The 15817-nt window shown below is 40.9% G+C and overlaps 1 protein-coding gene across 1 annotated transcript in view; it reads left to right on the forward strand.

The window, feature by feature from the left end:
* The window catches only part of LOC142194316 (piRNA biogenesis protein EXD1-like), a 48628-nt gene that overhangs the window by 23813 nt on the left and 8998 nt on the right, over positions 1-15817 (forward strand). The window contains exons 4-10 of the mRNA XM_075263785.1: positions 6189-6292; positions 7111-7216; positions 8325-8393; positions 9259-9334; positions 10920-11014; positions 12513-12574; positions 13403-13489. Of these exons, the coding sequence (XP_075119886.1) occupies positions 6189-6292; positions 7111-7216; positions 8325-8393; positions 9259-9334; positions 10920-11014; positions 12513-12574; positions 13403-13489 (599 nt within the window). The remainder of the gene's footprint in view (positions 1-6188; positions 6293-7110; positions 7217-8324; positions 8394-9258; positions 9335-10919; positions 11015-12512; positions 12575-13402; positions 13490-15817) is intronic.

Here is a 15817-nt window from a genome sequence, read left to right on the forward strand (position 1 = left end):
GCAAAAATTGTGGGTGCACGTAACCCCAATATATTCTTTGAATTCCCAGTGAGACAATGGCACTATATACCAGTAGCAAAAATTGTGGGTGCACGTAACCCCAATATATTCTTTGAATTCCCAGTCAGACAATGGCACTATATACTAGTAGCAAAAATTGTGGGTGCACGTAACCCCAATATATTCTTTGAATTACCAGTCAGACAATGGCACTATATACCAGTAGCAAAAGTTGTGGGTGCACATAACCAATATATTCTTTGAATTCCCAGTCAGAAACTGGCACTATATACCAGTAGCAAAAATTGTGGGTGCACGTAACCCCAATATATTTGAATTCCCAGTCAGACAATGGCACTATATACCAGTAGCAAAAATTGTGGGTGCACGTAACCCCAATATGTTCTTTGAATTCCCAGTGAGACAATGGCACTATATACCAGTAGCAAAAATTGTGGGTGCACGTAACCCCAATATATTCTTTGAATTCCCAGTCAGACAATGGCACTATATACCAGTAGCAAAAATTGTGGGTGCACGTAACCCCAATATATTCTTTGAATTACCAGTCAGACAATGGCACTATATACCAGTAGCAAAAATTGTGGGTGCAAATAACCAATATATTCTTTGAATTCCCAGTCAGAAACTGGCACTATATACCAGTAGCAAAAATTGTGGGTGCACGTAACCCCAATATATTCTTTGAATTCCCAGTCAGACAATGGCACTATATACCAGTAGAAAAAATTGTGGGTGCACGTAACCCCAATATATTCTTTGAATTCCCAGTCAGACAATGGCACTATATACCAGTAGAAAAAATTGTGGGTGCACGTAACCCCAATATATTCTTTGAATTCCCAGTCAGACAATGGCACTATATACCAGTAGCAAAAATTGTGGGTGCACGTAACCCCAATATATTCTTTGAATTCCCAGTGAGACAATGGCACTATATACCAGTAGCAAAAATTGTGGGTGCACATAACCCCAATATATTCTTTGAATTCCCAGTCAGACAATGGCACTATATACCAGTAGCAAAAATTGTGGGTGCACGTAACCCCAATATATTCTTTGAATTCCCAGTCAGACAATGGCACTATATACCAGTAGCAAAAATTGTGGGTGCACGTAACCCCAATATATTCTTTGAATTCCTAGTCAGACAATGGCACTATATACCAGTAGCAAAAATTGTGGGTGCACATAACCCCAATATATTTGAATTACCAGTCAGACAATGGCACTATATACCAGTAGCAAAAATTGTGGGTGCACGTAACCCCAATATATTATTTGAATTACCAGTCAGACAATGGCACTATATACCAGTAGCAAAAATTGTGGGTGCACATAACCAATATATTCTTTGAATTCCCAGTCAGAAACTGGCACTATATACCAGTAGCAAAAATTGTGGGTGCACGTAACCCCAATATATTCTTTGAATTCCCAGTGAGACAATGGCACTATATACCAGTAGCAAAAATTGTGGGTGCACGTAACCCCAATATATTCTTTGAATTCCCAGTCAGACAATGGCACTATATACTAGTAGCAAAAATTGTGGGTGCACGTAACCCCAATATATTCTTTGAATTACCAGTCAGACAATGGCACTATATACCAGTAGCAAAAGTTGTGGGTGCACATAACCAATATATTCTTTGAATTCCCAGTCAGAAACTGGCACTATATACCAGTAGCAAAAATTGTGGGTGCACGTAACCCCAATATATTTGAATTCCCAGTCAGACAATGGCACTATATACCAGTAGCAAAAATTGTGGGTGCACGTAACCCCAATATATTCTTTGAATTCCCAGTGAGACAATGGCACTATATACCAGTAGCAAAAATTGTGGGTGCACGTAACCCCAATATATTCTTTGAATTCCCAGTCAGACAATGGCACTATATACCAGTAGCAAAAATTGTGGGTGCACGTAACCCCAATATATTCTTTGAATTACCAGTCAGACAATGGCACTATATACCAGTAGCAAAAATTGTGGGTGCAAATAACCAATATATTCTTTGAATTCCCAGTCAGAAACTGGCACTATATACCAGTAGCAAAAATTGTGGGTGCACGTAACCCCAATATATTCTTTGAATTCCCAGTCAGACAATGGCACTATATACCAGTAGAAAAAATTGTGGGTGCACGTAACCCCAATATATTCTTTGAATTCCCAGTCAGACAATGGCACTATATACCAGTAGAAAAAATTGTGGGTGCACGTAACCCCAATATATTCTTTGAATTCCCAGTCAGACAATGGCACTATATACCAGTAGCAAAAATTGTGGGTGCACGTAACCCCAATATATTCTTTGAATTCCCAGTCAGACAATGGCACTATATACCAGTAGCAAAAATTGTGGGTGCACATAACCCCAATATATTCTTTGAATTCCCAGTCAGACAATGGCACTATATACCAGTAGCAAAAATTGTGGGTGCACGTAACCCCAATATATTCTTTGAATTCCCAGTCAGACAATGGCACTATATACCAGTAGCAAAAATTGTGGGTGCACGTAACCCCAATATATTCTTTGAATTCCCAGTCAGACAATGGCACTATATACCAGTAGCAAAAATTGTGGGTGCACGTAACCCCAATATATTCTTTGAATTACCAGTCAGACAATGGCACTATATACCAGTAGCAAAAATTGTGGGTGCAAATAACCAATATATTCTTTGAATTCCCAGTCAGAAACTGGCACTATATACCAGTAGCAAAAATTGTGGGTGCACGTAACCCCAATATATTCTTTGAATTCCCAGTGAGACAATGGCACTATATACCAGTAGCAAAAATTGTGGGTGCGCATAACCAATATATTCTTTGAATTACCAGTCAGACAATGGCACTATATACCAGTAGCAAAAATTGTGGGTGCACGTAACCCCAATATATTCTTTGAATTCCCAGTCAGACAATGGCAGTATATACCAGTAGCAAAAATTGTGGGTGCACGTAACCCCAATATATTCTTTGAATTCCCAGTCAGACAATGGCACTATATACCAGTAGCAAAAATTGTGGGTGCACGTAACCCCAATATATTCTTTGAATTCCCAATCAGAAACTGGCACTATATACCAGTAGCAAAAATTGTGGGTGCACATAACCCCAATATATTCTTTGAATTCCCAGTCAGACAATGGCACTATATACCAGTAGCAAAAATTGTGGGTGCACGTAACCCCAATATATTCTTTGAATTCCCAGTGAGACAATGGCACTATATACCAGTAGCAAAAATTGTGGGTGCACGTAACCCCAATATATTCTTTGAATTACCAGTCAGATAATGGTACTATATACCAGTAGCAAAAATTGTGGGTGCACGTAACCCCAATATATTCTTTGAATTACCAGTCAGAAAATGGCACTATATACCAGTATCAAAAATTGTGGGTGCAAATAACCAATATATTCTTTGAATTCCCAGTCAGAAACTGGCACTATATACCAGTAGCAAAAATTGTGGGTGCACGTAACCCCAATATATTCTTTGAATTCCCAGTGAGACAATGGCACTATATACCAGTAGCAAAAATTGTGGGTGCACGTAACCCCAATATATTCTTTGAATTCCTAGTCAGACAATGGCACTATATACCAGTAGCAAAAATTGTGGGTGCACATAACCCCAATATATTCTTTGAATTACCAGTCAGACAATGGCACTATATACCAGTAGCAAAAATTGTGGGTGCACATAACCAATATATTCTTTGAATTCCCAGTCAGAAACTGGCACTATATACCAGTAGCAAAAATTGTGGGTGCACGTAACCCCAATATATTCTTTGAATTCCCAGTGAGACAATGGCACTATATACCAGTAGCAAAAATTGTGGGTGCACGTAACCCCAATATATTCTTTGAATTCCCAGTCAGACAATGGCACTATATACTAGTAGCAAAAATTGTGGGTGCACGTAACCCCAATATATTCTTTGAATTACCAGTCAGACAATGGCACTATATACCAGTAGCAAAAGTTGTGGGTGCACATAACCAATATATTCTTTGAATTCCCAGTCAGAAACTGGCACTATATACCAGTAGCAAAAATTGTGGGTGCACGTAACCCCAATATATTTGAATTCCCAGTCAGACAATGGCACTATATACCAGTAGCAAAAATTGTGGGTGCACGTAACCCCAATATATTCTTTGAATTCCCAGTGAGACAATGGCACTATATACCAGTAGCAAAAATTGTGGGTGCACGTAACCCCAATATATTCTTTGAATTCCCAGTCAGACAATGGCACTATATACCAGTAGCAAAAATTGTGGGTGCACGTAACCCCAATATATTCTTTGAATTCCCAGTCAGACAATGGCACTATATACCAGTAGAAAAAATTGTGGGTGCACGTAACCCCAATATATTCTTTGAATTCCCAGTCAGACAATGGCACTATATACCAGTAGCAAAAATTGTGGGTGCACGTAACCCCAATATATTCTTTGAATTCCCAGTGAGACAATGGCACTATATACCAGTAGCAAAAATTGTGGGTGCACATAACCCCAATATATTCTTTGAATTCCCAGTCAGACAATGGCACTATATACCAGTAGCAAAAATTGTGGGTGCACGTAACCCCAATATATTCTTTGAATTCCCAGTCAGACAATGGCACTATATACCAGTAGCAAAAATTGTGGGTGCACGTAACCCCAATATATTCTTTGAATTCCTAGTCAGACAATGGCACTATATACCAGTAGCAAAAATTGTGGGTGCACATAACCCCAATATATTCTTTGAATTACCAGTCAGACAATGGCACTATATACCAGTAGCAAAAATTGTGGGTGCACGTAACCCCAATATATTATTTGAATTACCAGTCAGACAATGGCACTATATACCAGTAGCAAAAATTGTGGGTGCACATAACCAATATATTCTTTGAATTCCCAGTCAGAAACTGGCACTATATACCAGTAGCAAAAATTGTGGGTGCACGTAACCCCAATATATTCTTTGAATTCCCAGTGAGACAATGGCACTATATACCAGTAGCAAAAATTGTGGGTGCACGTAACCCCAATATATTCTTTGAATTACCAGTCAGACAATGGCACTATATACCAGTAGCAAAAGTTGTGGGTGCACATAACCAATATATTCTTTGAATTCCCAGTCAGAAACTGGCACTATATACCAGTAGCAAAAATTGTGGGTGCACGTAACCCCAATATATTTGAATTCCCAGTCAGACAATGGCACTGTATACCAGTAGCAAAAATTGTGGGTGTATATAGCCCCAATTCTATTGCTAGGGGACTTGCAGGGTATTTCTGAGGTGAAGGTGGGGGGGCACACCGTTGGAACGGGTATCGGGGGTATATATCGGGTATACGGGAATACACTGTCAGTGTATTCCATTCAGGATCCTGGGAAAGCTGGGTTGCGGCGATTGAGCCCGTGAGTGCCACGTTACACTGACAAGCTTCTCCCTGGAATTTAGCTCTTACAAGAGCTGTTGGTTGTCTTCTCCTTCCTATCCTAGCCTGTCCCTGCCTACCCAGAATCTAAGCCCTAGCTAGCTGGACGGAAACCTCCGTCCCCGGTGAATTGCAAGCTCAGAATGACGCGAACCTGGGCGGCGCTGTTCTTTTAAATTAGAGGTCACATGTTTTCGGCAGCCAATGGGTTTTTCCTACTTTTTTCAACGTCACCGATGTCGTAGTTCCTGTCCCACCTACCCTGCGCTGTTATTGGAGCAAAAAAGGCGCCAGGGAAGGTGGGAGGGGAATCGAGTAATGGCGCACTTTACCACGCGGTGTTCGATTCGATTCGAACATGCCGAACAGCCTAATATCCGATCGAACATGAGTTCGATAGAACACTGTTCGCTCATCTCTATTAAAAATCTGAGACAGTTTTGATAAATGAGGCCCATAATATAATCTTATCTGCCTGATATCTTTAAGACCTCAGACAAGCAACTCTGCAATGAAGCTTTAAAACATCATTGCAAAGACGGCAGCTACAAGAAACCGGATATTATGGGTTTTTTGTTGTTTTTTTAGTTTTTTTTACAACCCTTTTTACAAAAAACGATGGGACGGGGAGTAAAATGTATAGAAAATAATACAATAATGTGGAAATGTCATGTAACCATTTTTTATTCCCTATAGATCACAGAACACATCTGGACTGGAGAACTGTTCTGTGGTCAGATGAATCAAAATGTAAAATTCTTTATGTAAACCTTATACTTGGTGTCCTGCGTATTCAAGAGGTGAGGGATCATCGAGGTTTCTATCAGAGCACAGTACAAAAGCAAGGGTTACAACTAGTGCCTATGGCAGGGCCAGCTTAAAGGCGTTATCAATACTGAGCAGTATATGGAGGTTTTAGATCAACATATACCCCCGTCTGTGTTCTCTTGGGTAACATTCAACTTCTGATGTGTATTATATGTTCTACTAGCAGTTACCCGCGACTTCGTCTACGGGTTGGCGGTGGCGGTGAACTACTTATATTTCTTGTTCCCCCATCTCTGCCCTCAAGTTTGTTGTCCCCTCCTACCCGCAACTTCCTCCGCAGCCCTCCTGACCCTGGCGCGAACCACCTGCAGCGCGGTCCGTGGCCCCCCACGTCCCTTTCCTTGCGGCTGCGGCGTGCCCCTCCTACAGGATGGTGGGTCGGGAGGCAACGGCCTTGCTGCTGCACCTCAGCCCCCCTCTTTCCCACTACCTGCGTCCCCGGCCCTGCCCTTACCAACCACCCGCTCCCCCGGCCCCCTGCCCCCATATAGAGATTACAGTGACCTCCTACATCTCCCCCTTTCCCCCAGCACCAGCCACCCGTGACTCCGGTAACCGTAACCCCCCCCTCCCTTCCACATGTGCAATCTGGGCCCCCCCCCTCTATGCACCCTCGGCCCTGTGGTACAATTTCCCCCCCAGCAGAACCCCTCCCTAACCACTACCACCCCCACCCCCCATTACACACCACCTGTTGTAACCCCCCGCCTCCGCTAAGCAACCTGCCGATCAGTGTCCCCACAACACTTACCATGATGATGCCGGGGAGCTGTGTGTGTCTCGGCTGCAGCTTCAGCAGTCATGCGTGGTGTTACCCGAGGCGTCTGTGTTCCCAGCCGCAGAGTACGGGGGTTACATGCGACTGGCCGTGTTCGGCCAGGTTCCGCTGCTGTATGGTATGCCGGCCTGAGGAAATGTGTGGCGGCCAGCATATGAGCGGCGTATGGAACCATGCGGCCAGCCACCATGTTCGTGACAGTGTGTGAAGAGAGTGGAGTAGTCTGGTGGGCGGAGCCGCGGATCCTCCCAGTGGTGGGGGTCAGTAAAGATGGCTGAGCCGGAGAGTGAAACAGGTCGGCTCTTGCAGGATGGTGAAGGTGAGTGTGAAAGTGCTGAAGTATATGTGAATGTGATTGTGTGTGGTTAGGGGCTAGGTTGTAGAGAGGAATGTGAAGTCTAGGGGCTTGCTATGGGCCAAAGTGTGTGATTTTGCAGAGATGGTGATGTGAGTTGGATGTTTGTGTGGGTCGTGGGAAAAACGTATGTGCGTTATTGTGACGAAAAATCACCTATTGCGCAATCCAGTGTAGTAACTATGTTTGTGGAAAATTTGAGCCAAATCGGTGGAGCGGTTTTTCGGTGATTGAGGAACGAACATCCAAACACACAAACTCACAAACCCACAAACTCACAAACTTTCACATTTATAATATTAATAGGATTGTGAATAAAATATGGTTATATGAGATTTCAAAATTATTGCATTCTTGTTTACTCTTCTTTTTTTTTTTGGGAATTGGGATTGTATTTAATGAAGATTTTTTTAAATGTTTTCTGATCAGGATTATGGAGCCAGACTTTTTTTTAGATGAGCTGTTGCTAACAGCATCTGGAGATATGTTTTGCAGCAGCCACATGGACCATAGAAAACTAAACTGGAGATGACTCGCTGACTTGGGAGGGGGTTGTGGGCATGGTTTGTGACATGTTCACGGATGGGCATTAGATAAGTAGTGACAGTCACCTACTGTGAATAGTGGATCTTGTGTTATGTAGGTGTTAATGTGTCATTGTAATCCTGCCTATGATTATAATGATGTGATTGCTGAGAAGTGATCTCTACAGAACAGGAAGTGTGACACTATTCCATTTACATTCTGGTTACATGTGATGGGATATGTTAACAAAAATCACAAAAATTGATATTTAATGCTGACCTCTATAAGCTGTTAATAATTTTGTAATATTTCTTTTTTTCTCTGAACCTATTTCTATATTTTGCAGTTAAGGATTTGACGACAAACACAACTATGACTGGGGTTCACCTGTATTTTGCACCTGAAATCTTAAATGGTAATTTTTCTGTATTATGGGGAAATGGAGGTATAATGTTGATATGTATCACAGTTGGCTACTCATTATTTTGTAGAGCTGCAACAATACTTTGTTTCTAAATTGAAGTCTATGGGATATTGCTGCAATACCTACACTCGCCACTACAGCTTGTACGGCAATTGAGCAGTGTGGTTCGCGGTATGTAAACATTACTGAGAGCCGTGCTGTCCCAGTAGAGGTGATCTGTGGGGGTCCCTGGTGTCAGACCCTCGCAGACCTAACATTATTGGCCTATCCTAAGCTGAGAATACAATGGACACAAGGCATGTGTGAAGTTTTCTAAAAATGACCTCTGAGCCATCTGTTTATTTTATAGAAACAGGTCTTTCCATTTAAAACTAGGTTTCATCCAGTGGGAATGGTGCCTATAGGGTATTGCTTCCAGTCAGAATGGCCCTAGTATGTGATGCATGCATACAAGTGCATCTCAATAAATTAGAATATCATCAAATTTATTTATTTATTTATTTATTTTTTTATTCAATGGGAGCCGTCTTTTTGGTCAGGATTTTGAGGCAGACACGGCCTCAAAATCCTGACCAAAAAACCCTATGTGAACTTACCCTAAAAGGTGCTACAATATGTAGTGAAAATTTGCAGCATTTCTGTACCAGAGTGAGCACATGCTTTGCTGCTCTCTGTGTCCTTAGCATGGGTGCAATTGGTAAAAACTTATCAAATGTGTACAGTAAATGATAACTGTTTTTGTTTAAAATGCATGGCCACATCTGTTCAGGTCCAAAGTGTTTTTTTCCAAGTAGTATAGACGTTGTATTAGTAGCATTATAGTAGTGTTTTATATCTCTTATTATCATGACTTCAGTGGAATTACAGATTGATACAGATAGAAAAAAATGTCTCGAAATGGAATCAAAAGGCAAATCCACCACAAGAGAAAGGTGAGAAACATCAAAATGCTACTCCATGTATTTGTTAAGGGGTTTTGTGGAACTGATGGCTTATTCTTATGATAGACCATCAATTAAACAACCATGGGGGTCCAACACCAGGGACCCATATAGATGTACACTAAGTTCATTGGTCATAGGGACCGATCACAGGTCAGTTCCAAGCATATGAACGTTGCAATCCAGATGATCTCCTGGGAGACCAGGTATCAGCCAATATTTAACCCCTTCCTGCCGCAGCAATTTTTTTTACTTTCCAAAAGCCATAACTTTATTTTTCCATTCACAGAGCTGTATGAGTGCTTATTATTTGTGGGTTGTACGTCATAGTGGTACCATTTAATATTCTGTACAATGTACTGGGAATCTGCAAAAAAAAAAAAAAATTCCAAATGGACGGGGAAATTTATAAAAAAAAAAGCACCTGCACCATTTTCTTATGGGTTGTGTTTTTACAGCGTTCATTTTACAGCCAAAATAAGATGTTACCTGTATTTGGCGGGCCATGATAACTACGGTATTGCCAAATTCATATAATTTCTGTTTTAACATCTTAACAAAAGTCCAAAACTTTCAAAAATAGAAATTTTTCTTGGAGTTGCCATAATCTGACAACCGTAACTTCTTTGTTTTTGTATGTGGGGTTGCCTTAAGCTCTGTTTTTGGTTTTGTTTTTGTTTTTTTTTCTCTTCAGGGCCAGTTGTATTTCTATTTATTGCTATTTTAGGGAATAGGTCAATTTAAAAAAAAAAATAAATAAAAATAAAATAAAATTGAGAAACAGCAAAAAATGGAGGTTCAGATGTTTTGACATTTTTTTTAATTTTTTTTTTTTTCCTTCTTGCAACCACGTTCATGTAGTTTGGTTAGTTTGGGATTTTTTGCACACAGGGATACCTAATGTGATTATATCTGTATTTATATTTGAGATCTAGGTAGAGGGGGGTGATTTGAAGTTTTATATTTCAGGTTTTTTTTTTTTTTTCTTTTCAGAAAAGATACTGGGCCTTGATGCTGGCTCTCCGCAGTGTAGACATTGGCACTAGGTCTCCATTGTGATCTTTTCTCAACTTTGAGAGGGCAAAGCAGAAAATCAAAATAAAAGGCGTAAAAAAAATAAATAAAAATAAATAAAAACTACAAGACACCCTCCCAAAAACACTAGACATGTAACATATCAAAATGTATGGTACAATGACAGGCACTAATAAAGTCCATTTAGAAATAATGCTATATTTTTATCAGATAAAAATAGCTAAAAAATTTTAAAAAGGTTTTATTTTGTTTTTTTTGTTTTTTTTTCAAAATATAAGCCTAGTTCTAAAAAATAAATAAATAAATAAATAAATAAATAAATAAATTGGCATACATTGCGTCTATAAAAATAAGAGAAGCCTGCATTGTTTACAGGGAAAAGTGCTGCAAAAAAAATCACATCATTGACTCAGTGAATAAAAGTTATAGCTGTTTAACAGACAGAAATAGAAATATCGCTTTGCTTTTGCTTCCTAATAAATATTCAGGGTAAGATGAGGACAACACTTAGGTCTCATATGTGTAACTTTTTCTTTTCTAGAGCCAAGGCTGCTCCATTTCAGATGGCTAAAGAGGTCCAAGATGTAAAAAGAAGGGCCAGGTGTCATCCAGACATGCAAGCTATAAAGACTGCAGGTATGTACAAAGATACAGGTACAGGTTTTGCCCAGACAATGCTACATCTAGATGTCACATGATAGTCAATAGCAATTTATGTACAGTTCCAGATACACTGGGTGTCATTTATCATGTGTGCAACTTTTTGCACCTTTTTTGGCTTGCTCCCCCCAAAAAATTACCATATGCAAATTACCATATGCAAATTGTAATTCCAGCGCTGTCAGATAGTTTGGCGTTCTTTACATTATCCATGTACTGGAGTGCATTTATGCTTTTTTTTTTTTTTTCCTATAGGCACATATTGTAAATGCTTTGAAAAAGTTCCCCCAAAAAATATCCATATAAAGAAGGGAGTGATTTTGCTGAGAAAAAAGGTGCAAATGAATAATAAATCAAAAAATGGAAATTCAGGAAAAAACGGGCAAACTAAGCCAAGTAAAGGTCCAAAAGCCTTAATAAATGACCCCCTTTATTAAAGGGATCCTATCATTAAAACTAATTTTTTGGAGGGTACCACGTAGGAGAACTCTCCAGCACCGCCTTCATCTTCTTCAGGAATGGGTCTTCTTCGCGTCTTCTTCCGACGATGGCTTTAAACTTCTAGGCCTGTGTAAGCAGCCATTTTCTTGTGGCATGCACAGTCAGCTTTGCCCTAGGCTCAAGGCCTAGAAGTTTAAAGCCACCGCCGGAAGAAGACGCGAAGAAGACCCGTTCCTGAAGAAGATGGAGGTGGCGCTGGAGAGTTCTCTCGCAGCATTGGGAACGCCCCCAGTGCTGTGAGAGAACTCGTTTGCATACCGACGAAAACCAGATTATATACCGGCGGCTCGGAGAAGACATCTAAAGGTAGGAGACGAGTAGCCTTTCTTAAGGCTATTCCTACGTGGTACCCAGAAAAAAATTAGGTTTATTGATAGGATCCCTTTAATCAGACATCCCTGTGCTAAAATGGAAATCGATGCCAGCTGAACTGGTGTAGATTTCCGTTCTAACTTGTGTCACAAACCTGGAGTGAGTTATAGTGAAGCTCAAGACCGGGCTCCCCATCTTGGCCCTCCCCAATCTGCTTAAAGTTCTGTCCACATTTGAACGATGTGGGGGGGGGGCAAAACACAGATTGGGTCTTGTGATGCACATTTAACGCAATAAAACCGGCATAGAGGGAATTCTGATGAATAAAGACCATTGAAGATGGTCAGTGCTCCAGAGGGGAGCACATAACTGCACTATAAAGCTGTCGGTAAATTATTTAAGTAGCGTTATATTACTTTGGGGGGGAAGTGTGTATATAAATTTATATTATACTACTACATTGTACTACCCACCATTACTAACATGTGGGGCAAAAAAATTACTTGAGCCCTTTTTTTTATATTAAACAATTAGATTTCAATAAGAAATTCCCTTTTTTTTTCTCTCCTACCTTTGTCATGTCTATTGTTGCTATATTATTCATGTTACATTTTCCACCGAGCTGTAATTTAGCACATTTTGTATATTTTCTTTGTTGCAGTCCATAAACTGGAGGTTAATTTTACAGTAATTGACCAATTCCGGACAAAGTTTGGCAATGCTGTAAGTAACCACACAACATTGTAGCCCAGATATAGAAAACCGCTGAGCAATGGATATTCCACCCAGTCACATTTGGTTTGGACCTACCTACAATAATATTATAATTTACTGTCTGCAGCAGCCACTTGTTCTTATCCCGACATAAAAATAATTTCCAAGTGGCACACCCATAATAACCACAAGGTGAGTAATCTTAGTAATCTCCTTCTGGACCCCACCAGGCAAGTATTCTGGAACTGTATATACTCGGTCAATACTTCCCTGTGTTGAACATGTTGGTCGTCAGTAAACACATTTTTTTGGGGGGAACCATGAAATCTCAGCGGCGGCCTTTGGCTCTCGTCCGATGACATGGTGGCCCCGGCACCAGCCTGGGAGCTAAACTAAACTTAATGTCTTTGTCGGTTTCGGAAACCAGTCATCGGCCCCCAGCATTTTTGGAAAACCGCTCTGCTAAATCTTCCATGTTTGTTTGCAACAAAACATTTTTTCTGAAAGTTTTGGCCGTATTACCACGTCTGCGTTTATTTTATTTAAAACTGTTTTTAGTAAGGGATATAAAACTAATATTCCAGCGGCGCCTGTTTAATACATTATTCCTCATCCCGAGTATGTGTAGGGATTCTGTGTCTATTTGTGGATATATTTTAAGCCATTTTTTTTCCATGGTTTATAAAAGAAAAGTTGATTCAATATTGCACAGTTATTACCGATTCTGAAATGATTTTTCTGGTGGAAATTTTTGTAGAATTTTGAGTTAGGGCGATGCAGTTATATAGAGTGTCCAGATATAAACACTTGAGAATCCTTCTCGCCTTTCTTTATTAGATTGGGGATATTCAGCGCCAGCCTGTCATCGGTTTGGCTTATGCTGGATCCAATGTGTGCCGTGATGGGAGTCTGTATTCTCTACAGGTAAAACCAGTTATTTGGGGTTAAACAGTAATTTCCAAAATTAAGAGCACAGGGTCATTGAAGGCGGCACAACACCCAGACCTTGCACCAGTCATGTTTTAGTACCTGAAGCCGAATACCAGGTATACAGCTGGAACCAGCTCTTCTCTTATTCAAGTGAATGGGGGTAAAGCTGCAGTTCCTAAAGCCACTGCTACAGTGTACAGAGCTCCGTACACTGTAAGCAGGTAAATACAGCTTTGCTTCCATACACTTGAATAGGAGCAGGCCTGTGTATAGGTCCGTGGTGGCGAACCTATGGCACGGATGCCAGAGGTGGCACTCAGAGCCCTCTCTTTGGGCACCCATCTGTGGAGCAGATTATACTGTGTGGAGGCCACTGTGCAGCAGATTATACTGTGTGGAGGCCACTGTGCAGCAGATTATACTGTGTGGAGGCTACTGTGGAGCTGATTGTACTGTGTGGGGGCCACTGTGGAGCTGATTGTACTGTGTGGGGGCCACTGTGGAGCTGATTGTACTGTGTGGGGGCCACTGTGGAGCTGATTGTACTGTGTGGGGGCCACTGTGAAGCAGAAAGCTCTATAAAGCCCCATTCACATGACCATATTTTGCAGGTTCATAAATGTCTGCAATTGTGGATCCGTACATTATTAAGGTTAAAGTCTTATGTTGGCACTTTGTGATACATTAGTGGGTTTTGGTTTGCAGTTTGGGCACTCGGCCTCTAAAAGGTTCGCCATCTTAGGAATAGGTCATCCTTATTCACCTTTTTAGGTCCTAGACAAATCCTTTAAAGGGGCTCTATCACTGGGAAAAGTCATTTTTATCTAAACACATGCTTGCATAGGCTTTAGAAAGTCTATTCCACACTTACCTTTTGTATGTAGATTGCTTCAGTGGTCTCTGAATAAGTCCGTTTTTATTCATATGCTAATGAGCCTCCAGTCAGTACAGGAAGTTCCCAGCAGCCTCCTCTCTCCCATTATCTTCTATGTGTGTGAAGCAAACAGGAAGCGAGTCATCAGCAGCAGGAGCCGTCTCCCATAGAAGACAATAGGAGAGGTGTGCACCTTTTATCGTGCACTAGTCTAATTAGCATATGAATATAAACGGACTTATTCAGAAACCACTGAGGCAATCTACATACAAAAGGTAGGTGTGAAATAGACTTTCTAAGGGCTATGCAAAGGTGTGATCAGTTAAAAATGACTTTTCCTAGTGATAGAGCCCCTTTAAGGCTTTTTTTTTTTCATAAGCCATTCTGACCCCTTCTAAAAAAAAAAAAAAAAAAAAAAATTCACAACCTCCACCAACTTTTTGCATCATGGAGCAGAAGATGCAGTTCTACTGACTCTGCCGTAGTTTTCTATACACCCCGCAGTTCCTGAGCAATCACTGTTGATATTTTTGGCCCAATTATGATCTCTGCTGACAGGTGGGTGGTGCCTGTCTCTCTGCTCTAATCCAGGACAACCCACCTGACAGCAAAGAGCATAACTGTACTGAAAGTAACAGGAATGATTGCTCACAAATGGTGGAGGCTAGAGAAAAACTACCAACTGAGCTGGAATCCTATTGAATGATGCAGTGAATTGGAGTTGGTGGAAGTGGTGGTAGGTCCTGGCTGTCAGCTTGGTCTTAGGATCTCTCCTAGATATCCATGACTGTATGGACACCACCCCATTCAAAGCAGCTGCACATATAAGGCCTATCCTGTGGATATTTTCACTGATATTCTGCACAATAAAATTGAATAATATGGTGACATTGGCTTTGGGCAACTCCGTGCTCTGTCTAAGCATAGATTTCTAGAATGATGTCTCTAGTCAAGAGAAGATTGGACAGTTGATACTCAATACGCAGGACCCTTCTCTCTGCTATTGAGGGAGAGTAGTAAGATCTCCATACTAGTATGGAGTTCTACCTTTTAGGCCCCTTGCAGACAACTGTGTGCTAGGTCAGTGTGGTCCTGGTTGTACCCTGGATAACACACAGATCTATGAATTTCTGTGGGCCCGTATACATGACTGAATTACATAGTCCTGTGTACGGCCTGACAGTCTAGACCATAAATATGGAATAGGTCCTATTCCTGTCCTATGGCTGCTTTCTTCCAAAAGACAGACACACCTGACCACAGGCTGTGTGTGGTATTGCAAGTCAGCCCCAGTCAGTATAAAGGAGCTGAGCTGAAATACCAGACACAACCCCTGGACAAATGTGGCGCTGTTCTTGGAAGCATCTTTGTTTCTCTAACTGGACAACCTATTTAATTCCTGGGGGTCTGTTGGTTTACTTATTATCGTTTCTATGTGTGATCATTTT

This window comes from Leptodactylus fuscus, chromosome 1 (assembly GCF_031893055.1).
Source record: "Leptodactylus fuscus isolate aLepFus1 chromosome 1, aLepFus1.hap2, whole genome shotgun sequence".
Lineage (NCBI taxonomy): Eukaryota > Metazoa > Chordata > Amphibia > Anura > Leptodactylidae > Leptodactylus > Leptodactylus fuscus.